The sequence below is a fragment of the Haliotis rubra genome, unplaced genomic scaffold (genome assembly GCF_003918875.1).
Source record: "Haliotis rubra isolate DU_JTF1 unplaced genomic scaffold, ASM391887v1 Scf255, whole genome shotgun sequence".
In the NCBI taxonomy this organism is placed as follows: domain Eukaryota; kingdom Metazoa; phylum Mollusca; class Gastropoda; order Lepetellida; family Haliotidae; genus Haliotis; species Haliotis rubra.
The window spans coordinates 1,240,862-1,258,943 of NW_025766614.1; the positions used below are offsets into that span (position 1 = coordinate 1,240,862).

The 18,082-nt window shown below is 38.8% G+C and overlaps 1 protein-coding gene across 1 annotated transcript in view; it reads left to right on the forward strand.

The window, feature by feature from the left end:
- LOC124279729 (ephrin type-B receptor 1-B-like) overlaps positions 1 to 18,082 on the forward strand; it is a 98,631-nt gene that overhangs the window by 52,010 nt on the left and 28,539 nt on the right. Inside the window, exons 3-5 of the mRNA XM_046715591.1 lie at positions 1,908 to 2,589; positions 13,956 to 14,111; positions 17,070 to 17,250. Coding sequence (XP_046571547.1) covers positions 1,908 to 2,589; positions 13,956 to 14,111; positions 17,070 to 17,250 — 1,019 coding nt within the window. The remainder of the gene's footprint in view (positions 1 to 1,907; positions 2,590 to 13,955; positions 14,112 to 17,069; positions 17,251 to 18,082) is intronic.

The following is an 18,082-nucleotide window of genomic DNA, read 5'->3' on the forward strand; positions in this document are numbered from 1 at the left end:
CTTGTGTGTATGTCATACCACTCCTTAGTGTGGCATTACCACTTGAGTGAATGTCATACCACTCCTTAGTGTGCCACTACAACTTGTGTGAATGTCATACCACTCCTTAGTGTGACATTGCCACTTGAGTGAATGTCATACCACTCCTTAGTGTGCCACTGCCACTTGAGTGAATGTCATACCACTCCTTAGTGTGCCACTGCCACTTGAGTGAATGTCATACCACTCCTTAGTGTGCCACTGCCACTTGAGTGAATGTCATACCACTCCTTAGTGTGTCACTGCCACTTGAGTGTATGTCATACCACTCCTTAGTGTGGCATTACCACTTGAGTGAATGTCATACCACTCCTTAGTGTGCCACTGCAACTTGTGTGAATGTCATACCACTCCTTAGTGTGACATTGCCACTTGAGTGGAAGTCATACCATTCCTTAGTGTGCCACTGCCACTTGAGTGAATGTCATACCACTCCTTAGTGTGTCACTGCCACTTGAGTGAATGTCATACCACTCCTTAGTGTGTCACTGCAACTTGTGTGAATGTCATACCACTCCTTAGTGTGCCACTGCCACTTGTGTGAATGTCATACCACTCCTTAGTGTGACATTGCCACTTGAGTGGAAGTCATACCATTCCTTAGTGTGCCACTGCCACTTGAGTGAATGTCATACCACTCCTTAGTGTGTCACTGCCACTTGAGTGAATGTCATACCACTCCTTAGTGTGTCACTGCAACTTGTGTGAATGTCATACCACTCCTTAGTGTGCCACTGCCACTTGAGTGAATGTCATACCACTCCTTAGTGTGACATTGCCACTTGAGTGGAAGTCATACCATTCCTTAGTGTGCCACTGCCACTTGAGTGAATGTCATACCACTCCTTAGTGTGACATTGCCACTTGAGTGGAAGTCATACCATTCCTTAGTGTGCCACTGCCACTTGAGTGAATGTCATACCACTCCTTAGTGTGTCACTGCCACTTGAGTGAATGTCATACCACTCCTTAGTGTGTCACTGCAACTTGTGTGAATGTCATACCACTCCTTAGTGTGACATTGCCACTTGAGTGGAAGTCATACCACTCCTTAGTGTGCCACTGCCACTTGAATGAATGGCATACCACTCCTTAGTGTGTCACTGCCACTTGAGTGAATGTCATACCACTCCTTAGTGTGTCACTGCAACTTGTGTGAATGTCATACCACTCCTTAGTGTGACATTGCCACTTGAGTGGAAGTCATACCATTCCTTAGTGTGTCACTGCCACTTGAGTGAATGTCATACCACTCCTTAGTGTGTCACTGCCACTTGAGTGTATGTCATACCACTCCTTAGTGTGGCATTACCACTTGAGTGAATGTCATACCACTCCTTAGTGTGTCACTGCCACTTGAGTGAATGTCATACCACTCCTTAGTGTGTCACTGCCACTTGAGTGAATGTCATACCACTCCTTAGTGTGTCACTGCCACTTGAGTGAATGTCATACCACTCCTTAGTGTGTCACTGCAACTTGTGTGAATGTCATACCACTCCTTAGTGTGACATTGCCACTTGAGTGGAAGTCATACCATTCCTTAGTGTGTCACTGCCACTTGAGTGAATGTCATACCACTCCTTAGTGTGTCACTGCCACTTGAGTGTATGTCATACCACTCCTTAGTGTGGCATTACCACTTGAGTGAATGTCATACCACCTCTTGCAGTTAATTTTTGTTTAGTGTTAAATTACTGACAGTGCAGCAAACAGTATATCTGGCTAATTATTGTTTTTACAGCCACATTACTTGTTTTAGATAATTTAGTGCATGTTGTTTAATTGTATCAATTATATGAAGCTTCTTTGTAGTTATTGATAAACTTGTCAAAGAATCTTAATCTGGAATCAATTTTCCATTTCAGTGGCTTGAAGGTACCTATAATGATGAAGGGAGCCCACTCCGGGTTTACACATCCTGCTATGTACGAGTGCCAAATATCAACAACTGGCTGCGAACTCCTTTTATTCCTCGAAGAGGAGCAAACAGTTTACACGTGGAAGTACGATTTACCATGCGGAAGTGTTCACGAATAAGTGACCCAAGCAGTATACAGCAATGTAAGGAAACTTTCAATCTGTATTATTATGATGCAGAATCTGACTTTGCCAACCAGCAGCGCCCCACCTGGGACCCAACAGCATACCGCTTAGTGGACAAAGTAGCTGCAGATTATCTCTTTGAGATGTCAACTGATGTTATCAAGGTGAACAAGGAGACAAGAAGGATTTCTCTCACCAGGGGACTCAATGGAGTATACATTGCTTTCCAAGATAAAGGTGCATGTGTGACACTCATCTCTCTCAGAGTGTACTATGTAACATGTCCCAGCACCACAGTCAACTACGCCTTCTTCAACGAGACCGCAACAGGTGATGAGGAAACTCCAATGGTAGATCAGTTTGGTCAGTGTGTGGAGAATGCTGTGGAGGTGATAAAGCCCTCCCACATCTGCCAGAATACAGGGGCTTGGTTCAAGGACCCAAAGGGCAAATGCGAGTGTGATAGAGGCTACCAAGGCAACAATGTCAAGACTCAGTGCTTAGGTGAGTACAGTTTTAACTTTTTGTAGACTGATTAGTGTGTGCAGTATTTGAAGTTCACACCCTTTGTCCACTGGGTACATTTATCCATGCACAGGATGAATACATGCTTCTCTTTGGGTCGTTTCATGGGTTGAAATCAGAGGATACATTCTAGTGTCACCACTGGATATTGGCAACAGCCGGTGTTAGGTTACAGTGCAGCTACAATGGTAGACCAGTGCCTCTATGGGTTGAGATTGTCCTGAACAGTTTCAAAGTCATATGTGGACATTTTACCATTACATAAGTTCAGCCAGGAAGACGTGACAAAAGTTCACAGTTAGTTCTTCTGCTTGCTCATTTACCCTGCATATGACTATAATTCATGGCATTGCATCCAGGGGATGTACTAAATTCTGGAGAAACCATCTTTACTCAGAAATGATCCATGTTTAATTTGTTGGTAATGCTTTCACTGTGAACACACATTAGATATGTTTTGAAAACATTGGTTTAGTTCACTTTAGTGTGGACCAACGGATGGAACATCCCGGGACAGTGTGTTGTCAATGGCAACAGTTGGCGTTGAGTCACCCTAGCTTTTGGGAGACTGTAAAATCAATCTCCATGGCTGTGCTGACTAGGAAAGTGATTATGGAAGAGAAAGGAGGATTTGTAAGCGGAGTGGTAGATGTGAAGCAGAAGGAGTTGGGTATTGTTTCCTATCTTGTTCCAGCTCTTGTTAGTTAAATTTTGTGTGTCAGATGAGATCTAGGCTGTAGTCCTCCTGCCCAAACGGATAGACTGAGAATACACAGATGTGCTTTGTGATTAGAGTTTTTGCTGAATATGCACAGAAAATATGAAACTTGACTTGATAAGTCCATTGTTTTTGAGTGCATGCAGTTTCAACATTTTCTCTTAGAATGCGATGCATCTTTCCGCATGACAGGAATGGAATTTGTAAAGTGCTTTTGTATAAAACTTGTTGGTTTTGGTATGGCTGTAGTAGGAAGGGCATAGAATGTCACGTGATATTTCACAGTATGTATGTCAAACCTGTGCCTAAATTGTACAACTTTTGTGAAGAAATAACATTTTATTCACACTGGGTGATACTGACTTCAGAAGAGAAAAGCACACAGCAGGATTCATGTCTGTCAGAGATGAGAATATGAGCTATACTACTTTTCTCCCACCACAAAGGATCTTCTGTAAGTGAGGGACATTGCACCAAGTTGACCATGCAAGTCATAATTGTGAAACCAGTCGATAATGTTTGTGACAGCATTGTAAGATCACCTTTGTAGTTTGGAATATTGTTGTAGTTCATGCTGACAGATAGCATATCCACCAATTGTGTATTCTGTAAACTTCATCTCAAAGTGTTCAATTTGTAAGGTTATTAGATTTCATTAGATATCTAAAGTATGTTGTTTGATTTTCACTGAACTCACAAAGTCTTCCTTTCTTGGAGACAAATCATTTCAATATCATATTTCTTCTGTACCTGTCTCCCGGTGACCCACTAGTGGATTCTATGGTTGGAATATGCCTCCATCAGCCTGTACTGGTTGCAGTAGGTGATCAAATCAGTTGAGTGGTCTCATGGTTAGTGTCTTATCACACTGTCAGAGTGCATCGTTGTTCTTTATACAGCTCACTTGATTGTCTGGTACACACACAATTATTTACAGGATGCTGTGACATAGCTGGATTATTGCTGTGAGCAACATCAAACAATGAAGAAAACTTACAAATATGACATAAAACTCGTGGTTTGTGGTATTATGCTGAGACAAAATAGATAGCAGCACAATTTCTATGATATGGAATAAGTATAGGGATCGGTACCATTGGTACTCTCCTCTACATTTTCATGCTCTTTCCCAAATGAATCGACTTTCAGGCGAACACAATAGAAAAAGTGTCCTATTTCCCATGTTTACATTTGTTTCATGATTGGGAATTAATCTTTCCAAAGTTATTGAGTCCCATGACTAATGGTGATTTGCTCATCGTTGTTTATTGTGAAAGCATACCAAGCAGTCAGCTGGAGAATTCCACTTAAACATGCAAGCTATATGTTTTGAACACTGTTTCAGAAGAGAAAATAGCATAGCTATTTATCATATTGTGTTTCTGCTTTGGAACTGAAATATGTAGAGTAAATGGTTGTAGATAATAATTCTCATTGAGTTAGAGACAGAATCAATAAAATGTCTATAGCCTCAGTTTCAAAGCTCATGGAAAATATGACAGATTTATGGATTGTTTTTACTCCATCCAACATGGATATTGAGATACTGGACAAAACTCATTATAGATAAAAGATGAGAGGCCAGAAATCTTGTCTATGGAAGGGACCATCAAGAATATTGCCGTCATAAATGATCTATTTTTGTTTGACTGTCCTCACCGTTCCTCTGTAGACCTTACATGATGCCCCCAGCCAGCATTTCATCATACAGCATTTTCTTAAGTATAGAGTGAACCCCCCTCTAGGGAGTTCAGTTTTTGGGTGAAAAAGAATTTACCTTCAGGAAAATCAGGTAAACTAACAGGCGATTGCAAAGTCGGTCAACATAAATATTTGAATGTGAGAGAAACCATCACCAAACTTTACATTTGATTGTACTTTCTGTTGTGATAGGCATTGTTTTATATGAAAAGGTTAAAAGCAAACTGTACGCATGTTTTTGCAAGTGGTGAATGTGTTAGAATGCACCTAGTAATATAACCTCAAAGACTTTTAATGCTATGATTGGAAGAATTGTTTCTGAATGTATCATTTAATCTGGATAAATGTTTTCCAGTATCATGTTGTTTCAGTCTCTGCTTGACTTTAGGGGCCTTAAATTATAACATGCATAAGCCTAGCACTTTGGGGCAGCTAACTACTGGATATGTTTTAAAGTATGACTAAGACTTAAATGAGTCAAAATACCACATTTATGATATCCATTCTCTGTCTACGAAAGTTTGTTTCAAGGCATCATCCTGGCCATGATTGCTGTATGAATGGTGATTTGACATTATCTTGTTTTTAACTTAATACATAACTTATTGACAAAACTAAAGTAAATAATATTGAATGAAAGTTTGAATAAAGTTAATAAAACACATTGCAAACATAAGTCTACTTCTATAACCAGACAGTGTAATTGCATGATGGAATTGTGTACGTCAGTACAGATTTGTTCACATAGTATTTCTTGTGGTGTGTGCTCACAGTAATGTCTTTGCTTTTTCTGAAAGAGGAGGTCAAAACTCGTCATGGTGTTTATTATGCACACATCCTTCTGCACAGCTGTAGTTTTTTTGGGGGGAAAGTGTGCACCATACTCAAGAAAATACACTATTTTTCGTGTATGCCTCTAGTTGAGTAGGAAACATGTTGAATGAAATGTTGACTTCACTAAATTTGATTTCAGTACAATATACTTGATTCTTGAAGGTAATGTGTGATGAGAATGTACTTGGTATCACGTTAATCTGTTCCTTTTATAAGTAACAGTATTCATTTCTGTTCCCTGGTAGGAGGAAATGAATAATGTTTACATTACCTGGAACATGAAAAATGACAGTAGTGCTGGAGCGATTAATCGTAGGATCGGTTAATCGTTCGATCTAAGTCAAAATAAACAATTGTCGATTACAAATAAACTGCAGATCGATAATCGGAAATAATCATTATTTGGATGCACATACATTAAAACGTATTATTCTACCTTGTCGTGTTTTCTTACTGAACACTCTGGTTGTCATTGCTTGTTTACCACTTAAACATGTTAAACGGAAGCTGTGTACTACACAAGAGCGCATGCCTCCCCTGTCAGCCAATGGCAATGCTAGATATATTTAGATTGGGGTGTCCTATTACGTCATTGAAATACTATGAGTTGTAAAGTGGTTTATAGAAATTATTTAATATTCATGAGCAAACTGTGCAAAACTCATTCGTCCAATCATGCAACAAAACGTCACAATATGACCCAGGTATTACAGGTTAGGTACTTTCTAATTGGCTGAAAGAGGGAATTCCTTGAGTTGTATTTGCATACAAACACTTGACTTACGCAAGGCGGGTAAAATAGAGCAATTTTCAGTTTCATGAATTCTCTTGAACTTTCGATACAGTGGTAAGTTATAATACTTCCCAGAATAAATTGTGTGTTTCAACCTTAACAACAAACCCTTCAACATAAACAAAAAGGTTTTTTTTAAAATGGCATGCCATGAAAATAAATCTACCAGCGAGGTCACATGACACGTAGCGTGATTTTGTAAGGTGGGATGTCAACTAAGCAGACGAAACATTAATGGCATCTTTGGAGTAAAGATTTAGGATTTTTGTGCATTTGATTATGAGGTAGATATTGCATTAAGGATCCCTGAGTTAAAATTAATGTCTCGTGGTTTTTTTTTATACTGTTGCCTACGCATGGAAACTTGATTTGTAGCATATCGATGTCAGAACGATAGCGGGGATTGCCTTGTTGTCATTCGGGATGCTTCTCATGGATTTTCTCGCATTTTCGCGCTATAAACGGAAATTGTAATGGCCGATCAAAAACATATAACGATCGGAAACGTAAGACGATAGGATACTTGATGATCCAAAGATGCTGCAAATGTAAGTAACTTGCTAGCGTTAACAATTGACACGTGCTGACAACATCCTGGTAGTTAGTTCGCTAACGTAGGTATTTGACTATGAAATGACCGTCCAAACGATTATAATCGATCGATTATCGATCTAACACTAGCGATTATCGATCTGACAAATGTAACGATAACCAGCTCTAAATGACAGTAATGCTGACAGGTAAATAGTCTATTGCTATTGAATTCCACACAGAAACAAGTGAGATCAGAAGTTTTTCATATTTTTTTCTTCAGAGGTGATCTTCATTGATTTTGGTATTTAGGGAAGGATGATGATTATTTTTCTCCATTTTGTCGGTCAGCTGAATTTTTTGTCTAATAATGCTGAAGTTTTAGATATGAACTCATTCCATCCTGCCATCAACGGTGGATCATTTGATAGGGTTGATCAAATGATGCTGAACCAAAGTAGTTGTGGCATTACGTATGTGATGGGAATTATTAGCACCATCGCACATTTAAATCTTTCTATTTTCGGTCATTTGTACAGCCTTGATCTTAAAGGCAGTAATCAGAATACTTCCTGAATTGGACATTTTTTGTGTCTTCAGAGTTCCTGACAATGACATTATTTGGACATTTATGGACCAAATTCGGCATCCAGGTTGAACATGTCAAAGAAATGAGTTATGTCCGGAGAAAACAGATTGTTTCAAATTGTTTCCTTATTTACTTATTTTAGAAAGAAATGCATTAAAAATATTTAACTGCACAGTTGTGTAATCATTAAGTTTCAAATTAGCATACCATGTTCATGGTATTGAATGTGCTGCTTCAGTACGTGACTCTTGCCTACCACTAAACATGACAGCCCATATTTTCTTTTGTTAAGTCCAATTTTATAGGAGGAAACTGAATTCACTGACTACAAATTTGGCTGATTGAGTATCATTTTCAGGACCGCATCCCCTTTGTCAATTTTCTATGCACCCAAGGAGCTTATAGCAAATTTGGTACTAAAAATCATGTGTTTTGATTTGACAATAGCAAGTAAATTCTCATAAATTTGTCGCTCTTGCTGATAAACACACTGATAAATTTATCAGGGCTGTTTTTCTGCTAGATTTCTTATAAAGTAGAAACATTAAAGTGAAGTTACCAATAACTTTTGCAGAAATGTGAGAATTTGGCCACCTTTTATTCCTGCTATAATGACTTCAGCTTTACCAGGATTCACGAAAGGATAAGATTTATATGCTTAGAATAGAAATAAATCGGACTTCAGCTTTCAGCTTGAGAAAACGGAAAGAAAATAAGTGCTATTTTACATCGTCTATTATGAAATGAGTATTGGTTGTCTTATGGTGATTGCCTGAAAGCGTATAAGAGCTGTACATTAGGGTTGCTGCTGTCAGGATTTGATAGAAGCAATCAACATCTGTTGCAATGAAATTCTGCATGCTAGCTTGTGCCATTGTACACTGTTGAGTGAAACATGGGCGAGGATAAGACCGAAGTTTAGGAGGCCTTTGCGTGTTGAGAGGCTGTAATTAGTGATGCGAGAAAGACGACCAACTAGAATCTTCTAACACGCATTTTACAATGTGACCTAGGGTATTTGCCATACTGTCATTTAGCTGATAACTCGACTGGCTTTCATGTATACCCTTGTTATTTGGCACATGCATTGTCTCATGTTACACAGTTCATTCATATCTAACAAGTAATTTTGACAGTCACGCAGTCTATAAGCCTCAGTTTGGAGGTGGTGCTAGTGGTATTTGGAACTTATCAGCACAATCAGTACTTCTGTCTGCTGTTTCCAACACACATGTCTTAGCACAGTTGCTTTTTTAGGTCATTGGCAACCACCTTTTTTATGCACCAAATATATAAGCTTGACACTGAAATTAACTAATAACATCACTGTTTGTCTATATCAAGACAATAATATTTACTCTGTTAGATTCCCAAGAAAGGACAGTTATGGTGATCTATACAGTCACCTTTAAACCGGAAACTACCATGAATATTATTTAGACTGAGATTTCCAATCTGTTTATGACAATGTGAAGAAGCAAGTTGAGTGCAAGAAACTTTCTTGTAATAAGCAGGATCAGGTAATATGATATTTTTGTAAACTGCATCATTTTAAATGAGAGAAAAATATAACTACTAGCATGATTATGTCAGGCGAGTGTCTGTCATGTTCTACAGTCAGTGGTGCATAATAGACTTCTCCAGGAGGCACTGGACCAGTGTGGACTCCCAAATCAATCGATATTCAGCATATTCATCATGTTGAAAAACTTGTTTATAGTCGTCACTCAGCCATATGTTTTCAAAATGTAATGAGATTTGGAATAATTTTTCTTGTCAGTGGGCCGCAACACCTTTATTAAGGTTGGTTTTGTTTGTTTTGCTGTTTTTTGTTTCTTTGTTGAATTTACAAACTTTTGACTACCAAACTACTACACAGTACCATGGTCCCATTTTTAAAATATGCTAACTCAAAGACTGATTGGAGTTATTGAAAGGCATAAATCAACTCTGTGTTCCTTGTTACTAAAGATTCTCAATGATACTTAAAGGTATTGTGTTGGATGACATGTATTTCAATAACTATTTGGGCATTGGCTCATGGGGTCATCCTATTTTATACTTTGATGTGCTTCACAGAAAAAAAAGAAGTATTTTTGTAACCAATGTTTTTGCTCATACCAGGTTTGAAGTCAATCATTGTTTTGAATAAGAATTAGAATAAAATTGTTTTGAGTATTTCTTATACAACTATATACCGCATTAATCATACCAAGACTGTTTACATAAACAACAAGGACACAAACCAGTTTCCATCATTGCTAACATGACATGAAAGCATTCCTAAATGTGAAAAACTCAACAAATTTCTGTAACATATTTGATGCAACCCATTGTTGAACTTTGAAGGATTAAAAGACAGGCAGCTCCAACAAAGGAGCATTGTTTTCGGAGATTTAAGCTAGTCCTTTTCACCATCTTGAATGTGCCTTTGTTGAGGACAAGGTTCAATATTTGTTGTTTTGGTGTAGTGTTGGAAGCTTGGCTGGAGGTAGGTTGTGTTTGCTTGGGAGACAGAGAGCATGCCTCCCTTTGTTTGACTATTGTTTTCGTGGGGTCACCGTGGACCATGCTAGTTGTGTTGAGAGGCTGGTCACAGGAGACTACGTGGCTTGGCAGTAGCCAGGTTATCACAGAGATGTTCCCATGCAGCAAACAGGTAAACTAGTTTTGGCTGCTCACCATGTGTTGGTGAAAGTGTGCAAACATGCTTGCTGCAAGCCCTAGCAAGGTTACACAGGTGGAATGACCACCTTCGCAGGAGGCAAGTACCTTGGTCTGTCACATACTCCTACACACATTTCCAGTTATAGGTTTCACGTTACAAGTGAATTTTAATTATGTTAAAGAGAATGTATCAAGTTGTGTTGACAGCAGCTGAGTCAGAAGGACACTATGAGACGTAATTCAAATTGAGAGAGGGCAGTGTTGGGTAGCCGAGTGGTTAAAGCCTTCGCTTGTCATGCCAAAGACCCGGGTTTGATTCCCCACATGGGTGCAATGTGTGAAGCCCATTTCTGGTGTCCCTCCGCGATAATTTGCTGGAATATTACTACTAACAGCAGCGTTAAACTTACCCCACTCAAGTGGAGAGAGTCACTTCTGTTAATCAAAAAGAGAGACACATTCATATATTAATCAAAGACAATGTCATTTAAGTCAGACAGAGATCCACATTAGTATATGATGATATCTGTGGTACAACCTTCCACCCCAAACCTGTGGATAGGTCACAACAGTATATTTTAGTTGATCTGACTGTCACGATACAGGAGAATCCAGTTTACAGGAACAATAGGAGTAATGGTTATATGTTTCACTGTTACAAAATCAACAAACATCGTCCTGACGCCAGTAGAAAAACTATGGAAGATCAGAGACGGTGGTGCGAACATTGCGCATGGCCCCTCTGTGTGATATAACACTTCCAGGATCAGATCAAGATAAGATGCTGCTTTGTTCACTCTGGTTAGACAGAATGCTTCCTGAAAATATTTTGTGGGATTATCAGAAAGTACTTGAAAGTAATTATGCACATAATTATTGTTCTTGTAGTCATTTGGTTGCATGTTTTTATTTGATGGAACAGTTTTGTTCTACTTACGAACAAGTTGTGTACAGGCAGAGTATTTTGTCAGTTGATTGGAGATCAGAGCCAATCAACTGGCTGCTATGATTCTATGGTAGCAAGATTTAGGGTTGGTGAAATGCGAGGTGATGTAAAACAGCTTGTTGTCAAAAGTTGAGAATTGGTCAAAGGCTTCAGACTGTCAGTGACATTCAACTTTGTTACCATCAATATGTTACCTGGTGGTAACCTTGAATGGCAATTTGGCAACACTGATAGTGATGTAGCACTCTATGTAATCTCTTAATCTTTGTCTTCACCATCAAAGGAACTCAGGTCGTTCCTTTGTTTGTAAACACCAGTGTGTCATGTCCCATAATATAACTTGCATGTTTATGTCACCTGAGTATGACATATCATACATGTTTTTATGTTAAATGCTTTTGTCATTGACAATTGCTTTAGTATAATGAGAAATGGTATTGAACTATTCAGTATTTGTTTTGATGAAGGTTACCATAATGATTAGTGCCAAGAAAGGAGAGATAACGATAATACTTGTAGTCCTGACAGGAATCGGAACTTTATGTATGCAATATTCCTTCCTTTGCTTATTCAGTTGTGTTTTGATTACCACCTCATCTGCGGTAGGGACAGCCATGTGTCATATATTGGTTGTGTACCACCCCTAGGGACCACTCTCTCTGATACATGCTGCAACAGGGCAACCTTCTACCTGACAACTCAGCTTGACAGCCAGCTACAGAGTTATGTGCTAAAATCCCCCCAGTCAGTAGTTTTTGTCTCAACAGTCGCTTACTTTCACAAATGTCATTTCCTGGTTTTGGAGAAAATGATTTTACTTTGTCTCAAGGGGAAGCCATCGATATTTTGCCAGCTTTGCAGTCTTTCCTCTGAGGCTATACATCACCGAAATGGTATAACTTAGCTTATAGGTGGTGAAATGTAAAACTATGAAATAAAGATTTATCATTTGCCAACCAATACAACACTGGATTGGAAGAAAGCAGTCAAGTAGTGGTTCATTCTGCGAAGATACAGCGTGTTGCCCAACTTGTTACTGAAGGTCCCAGGAGTTAGCTGCTTCACTGTCCACATTTCCAAAGCATCATTTCTGCTTACAACCCTCCACTGCTTGTACTAAAACCTGTTAACATGCCTGCTTGACTGAGAATTCTCTAAGTAATTTGTCTACATAATGTGTTTGCACAAATTTTTAAGCCAAGGGAGGTCAAGGTTACACAATAGAAGTACCGGTAGATGTCCAAAAAAACCTTTGAACAAAATATCTTGAGCTGTAATTGGAACCTGACAAAACATAAACACTGGTCTTTGTAAATATAGTTTTGATGTTCAGAAGATTGTCAGTCTGATCCAGAGAAAGTAAATGTTGCTAGAAATATTATGATGAATGGAATACTCCATGGTCCATAAGTCGTCTGCCCAGAGAACTGAATGCTGATGATTTCACTCCTGGTCACACCATTTTGGGTTTACTGCATTTCATTGGATTAGGAATCATAGATGAATATCCTAAAGATACTGTGAGGTTAGCTGTCACCTGATTTGGTCACGTTGAATTGTCCATGATTTGTGACATGTCTCTGGTGACCCAGTATTGGCACATGCAGAAACAAATTAGTACTGATGAAGCTGCTTTGATTATGTCAGTCAAACACCTTTATAGTTGTCAGATGGTTTTAGGTTTAATTCTCGGTCACAGAAAATGACAGTATTGGAAGCAGCTATGCTATGATGTTGCCTTGTCCAGGTATCCTTTGTTATCCCCCGCAACGCGTTTTGCGGGGGGTATTAAAATGGACTCCGTCCGTCCGTGCACATTTGTCTTTTCTGGAGCAGAACTCTAAAACCATTTAATATTTCTTCACCAAACTTGGCACATAGATAGATCTGGTGGTGTACTTGTGCCTTTTAGTAGTTTTGGAATTCTAAATAAAATATTTTTGGCGTTTCCGTGGCAACAAGTTTTGACTTAGCCTGAAATTAGTGGTAGTACACTTTTCCGGAGCTAAACTCTAAAACCGTTCACTATTTCTTTACCAAACTTGGCACATAGATTGGTCTGGTGGTGTACTGGTGCCTTTTGGTAGTTTTGGAATTCTGAATAAAATATTTTTGGCTTTTCCATGGCAACAAGTTTGACTAAAACAGAAATTAGTATGTAGTGCACTTTTCCGGAGCAGAACTCTAAAACCGTTGAATGTTTCTTCACCAAACTTGGCATATAGATAGATCTGGTGGTGTACTGGTGCCTTTTGGTAGTTTTGGATTTCTGAATAAAATATTTTTGGCATTTCCATGGCAACAAGTTTGACATAGACTGAAATTGGTGATAGTCCTCCTTTCTGGAGCAGTACTTTAAAAACCTTTCAATACTCTCCTTCCACTTTTCTATATACACACCTAAATATTTGATCATAACTCGTAGACATAATCATGAAGAGTATTTTGCCATTGCGTGGGATATTGATGACTTTGTCTTCTTGTTATGCTTGAACAACAGTAGATGATGTTCACTGAATATGGGTATAGATAAGACATAATTTCATGGCATTTCCATTTTTTTCAGCTTGCCCTCCACGATACTACAAATCTTTGAGGGGTGACACTCCATGCCAGCAGTGTCCACCACATAGCTACTCCTCGGACACAGCGGCCACAGAATGCTTGTGTGATATGGGGTATTATCGCAGTCCTCATGATCCCAAGTCCATGTCCTGTTCTCGTAAGTACATACAGTTACATAAGGCATCAAGGCGTGCTACCTTTCTTTGTGGAGAGAGTATCTGTGCTATAACAAAGTGTGGTCTTTGAGGAGCTTTGCCTGCCCTAACCAGGTTTATTACTTATCAGAATCAGTATGGGATAGTATTGATGTTTGGCACACTTCACCACCACTGATTTATTCCAAAAATTAATTCCAGACTGGTTTACAAATACCTAGTCACACTAAAACTTGATTTTAACCCAAGCTCCATTTACTTGTACTGTATATACCGGTGTCACTCTAACATATGATGTAATTCCATGATCCTGGAAGAATATGTCCCCACTTATTCTGGAGTGCATTTAATCAATATATCAGAGTACTTGGTGTGTTTTTTCTCATCCCCAACATCAACATATGTTGTCATTTTTGATGCAGACGTATGTGACTTCACTTACCTAAATGAGCTTGCAGTGTGATTTAGGTGATTAATAGAATTATGATACGTATCCTCCTTTTTTGGTGCTGGGTATGGTATAATGAACACATTTTAATCTGCATGCTTACAACAATCACTAAGATCATTTGTTTCCTGTCAGAAGTGAATTTTCCATTTGTCTTGATCTAACTAACTGCATTATCACAGTTCAGAACGTTCATAGTTAGTTCCTCTCCTACAACCCTTCAGTGAGCTGATGTGATGGTTGTCCCTATCTTGTGTTGTCTGCATCGGGATCCTATCTTCTGACTCAGATCATGCATGATTGTTTGATTGTTTCAATTGGCAATCAGTTATGAATTTAGAAGATAATCAAACATTTTCATTCCTGAAAGTATTTGGCCAGTACAGCTAAAACTACATCTATACAGTCAATGATGTGTCTGAGGCTGTCTGAGGGATCATGAACCAGTTGAAGTTAGGGACCTTGAGCTGGTTGTATAGCACCATGATATAATAATAGTACATATGTTTGTGGCATCAAATGATGAATTTATTACTGCATGAGCCGGTGGGAGGTGTGTGTAGGGTATGTTTTGTGATCTCTGTGTGGGGTGGTGGGTGTGTGTGGTGGTGGTGGTGGTGGTGGTGTGTGTGGGGGTGGGTGGGTGGTGGTTGAGAGAAAGAAGTAGGAGTAGAGGGAAAGAACATCCAAGGTAATTGTCTGGTGTGACTGTTAATGTCAAGGTGGAATAGCTTGTCTGTGATGTAATGGCTTGTGTGCTGTCTGCATGGTGCCACATTGTGTTGGGGAAGGAAATGGGTTTAATGTAAAATGTTCTCAAGTTTTATGTAAATAACAATTACAGGCTTCTAAAATTGGCCAAGGTTTTCTCTTCAAAGTCATACTTTCCTGACACAGAATGATTTGAAACTTCATTTGGCAACCTTAACCATTTCAAATGTCAACAGTGATTAATTGAAATTAGTTAAATATATCTACATCTTTGCAAAAACATTTATTATTCCTCAAATATTGACAATTGGTGATATTTTGGTATGACAACATTGAAAATGTACTTTTATGGAAGGGAAAATGAACATTGATTGATTTCTTGTGAAGCTGTGTTTTAGAAGCCTAGATTGGAAAGGCTAACATGGTTGTGACTGATTAGAGCCTTTAATGACAGTGAGTGGTGCTGACAAAAAGCAAGCAAGTTGTCACTCTTGTTGGTAATTAACACTCCACACACATTCTTTGACTGCATCACAAGTCTGCTTAATTTCTTCACATGGAAAAAGCCATTTTGTTGCAGGGTTTATCAAGATGGGGATGAATAAGGACTTCTGATAGAGGAGCTAGTTGCACTTGGCTGGCATAAAACTATCATAAATCATGTGTCGTGCTCTCAGATGGGGCAGTGGTAGGGAGATAAAAAGAAGAGTATCTCAAGGGAACTAACTCTACTCCCATTTTCTCCAAGGATCATGTCACGTGAATTAAAATGATTTCCCGATCTGAGCTTCAGTGCCAATTTTGTGTTAAACTATTGTGCTGAATAATTCTTTCCCTTCATGAACATAACATTCACGATGTTGGACAACCTAAAAGCCAATGCAATAAATCCTGTTAATGATTCTTTTGATTGTTAATTTCATGCAATAGTTGGCTGTTGCATTACTGCAAATTGTTGATACCTCCAGAAAACATGAATTTGAGCCATGGCCGTTTTTCTCAAGTCAGCTGCAAATAAATGACATGGTGAGGTATCAGCCCAAATTGCCAGTCTTCCATGAATTAACATTTTTGTCAATCTTGTAGCCTGGAATAGCCAATATTTAAGTAATTTGTGGGACTGAGAGACATGATTAATGCTAATCTCTCCAAGTTGTCCACTTGCTTGCTCTTTTCTGTAGTTGGTCAAGTCAGGTATGAATGATAGAAACACATTTGTCATGGAAGAAAGACTCACGCTTGGCAGATGTTAAAATAGTTGCTGGAATAAGTGACACAATATGCTGATGACTCAATCAGGCTTGGTATCAAACTCAGTTGAATGCTGTTCTCTTTTAGAATTATGCAGTTGGCTGTAAAACCATTGTCATGAAGGAAAGATATTGCTGCATCACAACTATGGGATACATACATGTTTAGGGGACTAGATGATGAAACCACAGTATAAATGATCCGTATGTCAACATGAACCTTGACTACATATCAGTTTACTACAGGCATATTACCAGTTTGGGGCTGACAATTAAAACTAAGCAACAACACTCCTTGTACTGTACCAGAAAAATATTATACACATTCAGCACGATCCAGTATTATGAGCTGAAAATCCTGAACTGGTTCCTGAGACTGTACTGCTTTGTAACCTTAAGCATGGCAGCAAGCTTGTTAGAATTGTATTCTCCCTTTTGCCAGGTTTGTTATATTTTTCTCCTTTGAGTGTTTGAATGCAATTTAACCTATCTATGACTGTCATCTTTGAGATCGTATCAGACAAAGAGATACAGTGAAGTTGATGTTTCAGGTCCACCCTCTGCCCCAAGACAACTGATTGTGGACGTGCTGACAGCAACATCAGTTACTTTGGTATGGCAGCAACCCAGTGACCTGGGTCAGCGGACAGACCTGCAGTACAGGGTGGAGTGTGACCATTGTGGCACCAAAGTCAAGTACACTCCAGGCTGGACAGGATTCAACACCACAAGGTGAGCAATGCTTGCCTAGCTGACTATATCATTATCTGGCAACATTTTAGTCTGTTTCCTTCTTTCCCTGACCGTGATAAGTACATGTGCATATTATCTGTGACTGAGGCAATGTGGTGAGCTTGTTGTGAAGAACATGCTTGCCCTTTTAACTATGAATATACATACTGTACTTTAGGATTTGCATGTGAATGGCTTCAATGTAAGGAAATCAACTGTTAATATATATATTTCATAATATCTTGGTTTGAATAAGGATTATGTTATTCTGTGAAACAGTGATAATCTTTATACAAAATTGAAATAAGTGGTGATCAGTTGTCAGCATTAATCACACCGAGTTGATTTCAAATCGTTATTAATTTGTTGGATCAAACATGACTTTATGTCTTTCTCAAAGGTTCTAATGACAAGATGGTTGACTTAATAACCATTCCTAAACATTTCTAGAAATTGCAGTGTCAGATCTGCTCCTGGTTTTGCAAGTACACTGTTGAGTTTTTAGATGGACTGCCCCCTTTTTAATGGTATGTGTCAGCTAATTTAAGGAGCTGTGCTCACCTCGGACAACAAGACGTATTACAGGAGGGAGGTCTCCTGCTAGGAGGTATCTTCACAAACCATCTTCTCTGTAAATGACTGACAAATGAAAAAAGTCAATGAGATTTCAGAGAATATACTTGTGGGTTGTAAATGTGTCTCTGATGGCCGACACAGAATTTCATTAACCCAGGTTCACTTCAAGCAGAAGGACAATGGTTCATGACTATTCATGAAATTTTCTTGTCAAGTCTTTAAGAGAAATTCTCATTATGTTAACATTCAGGTAGTT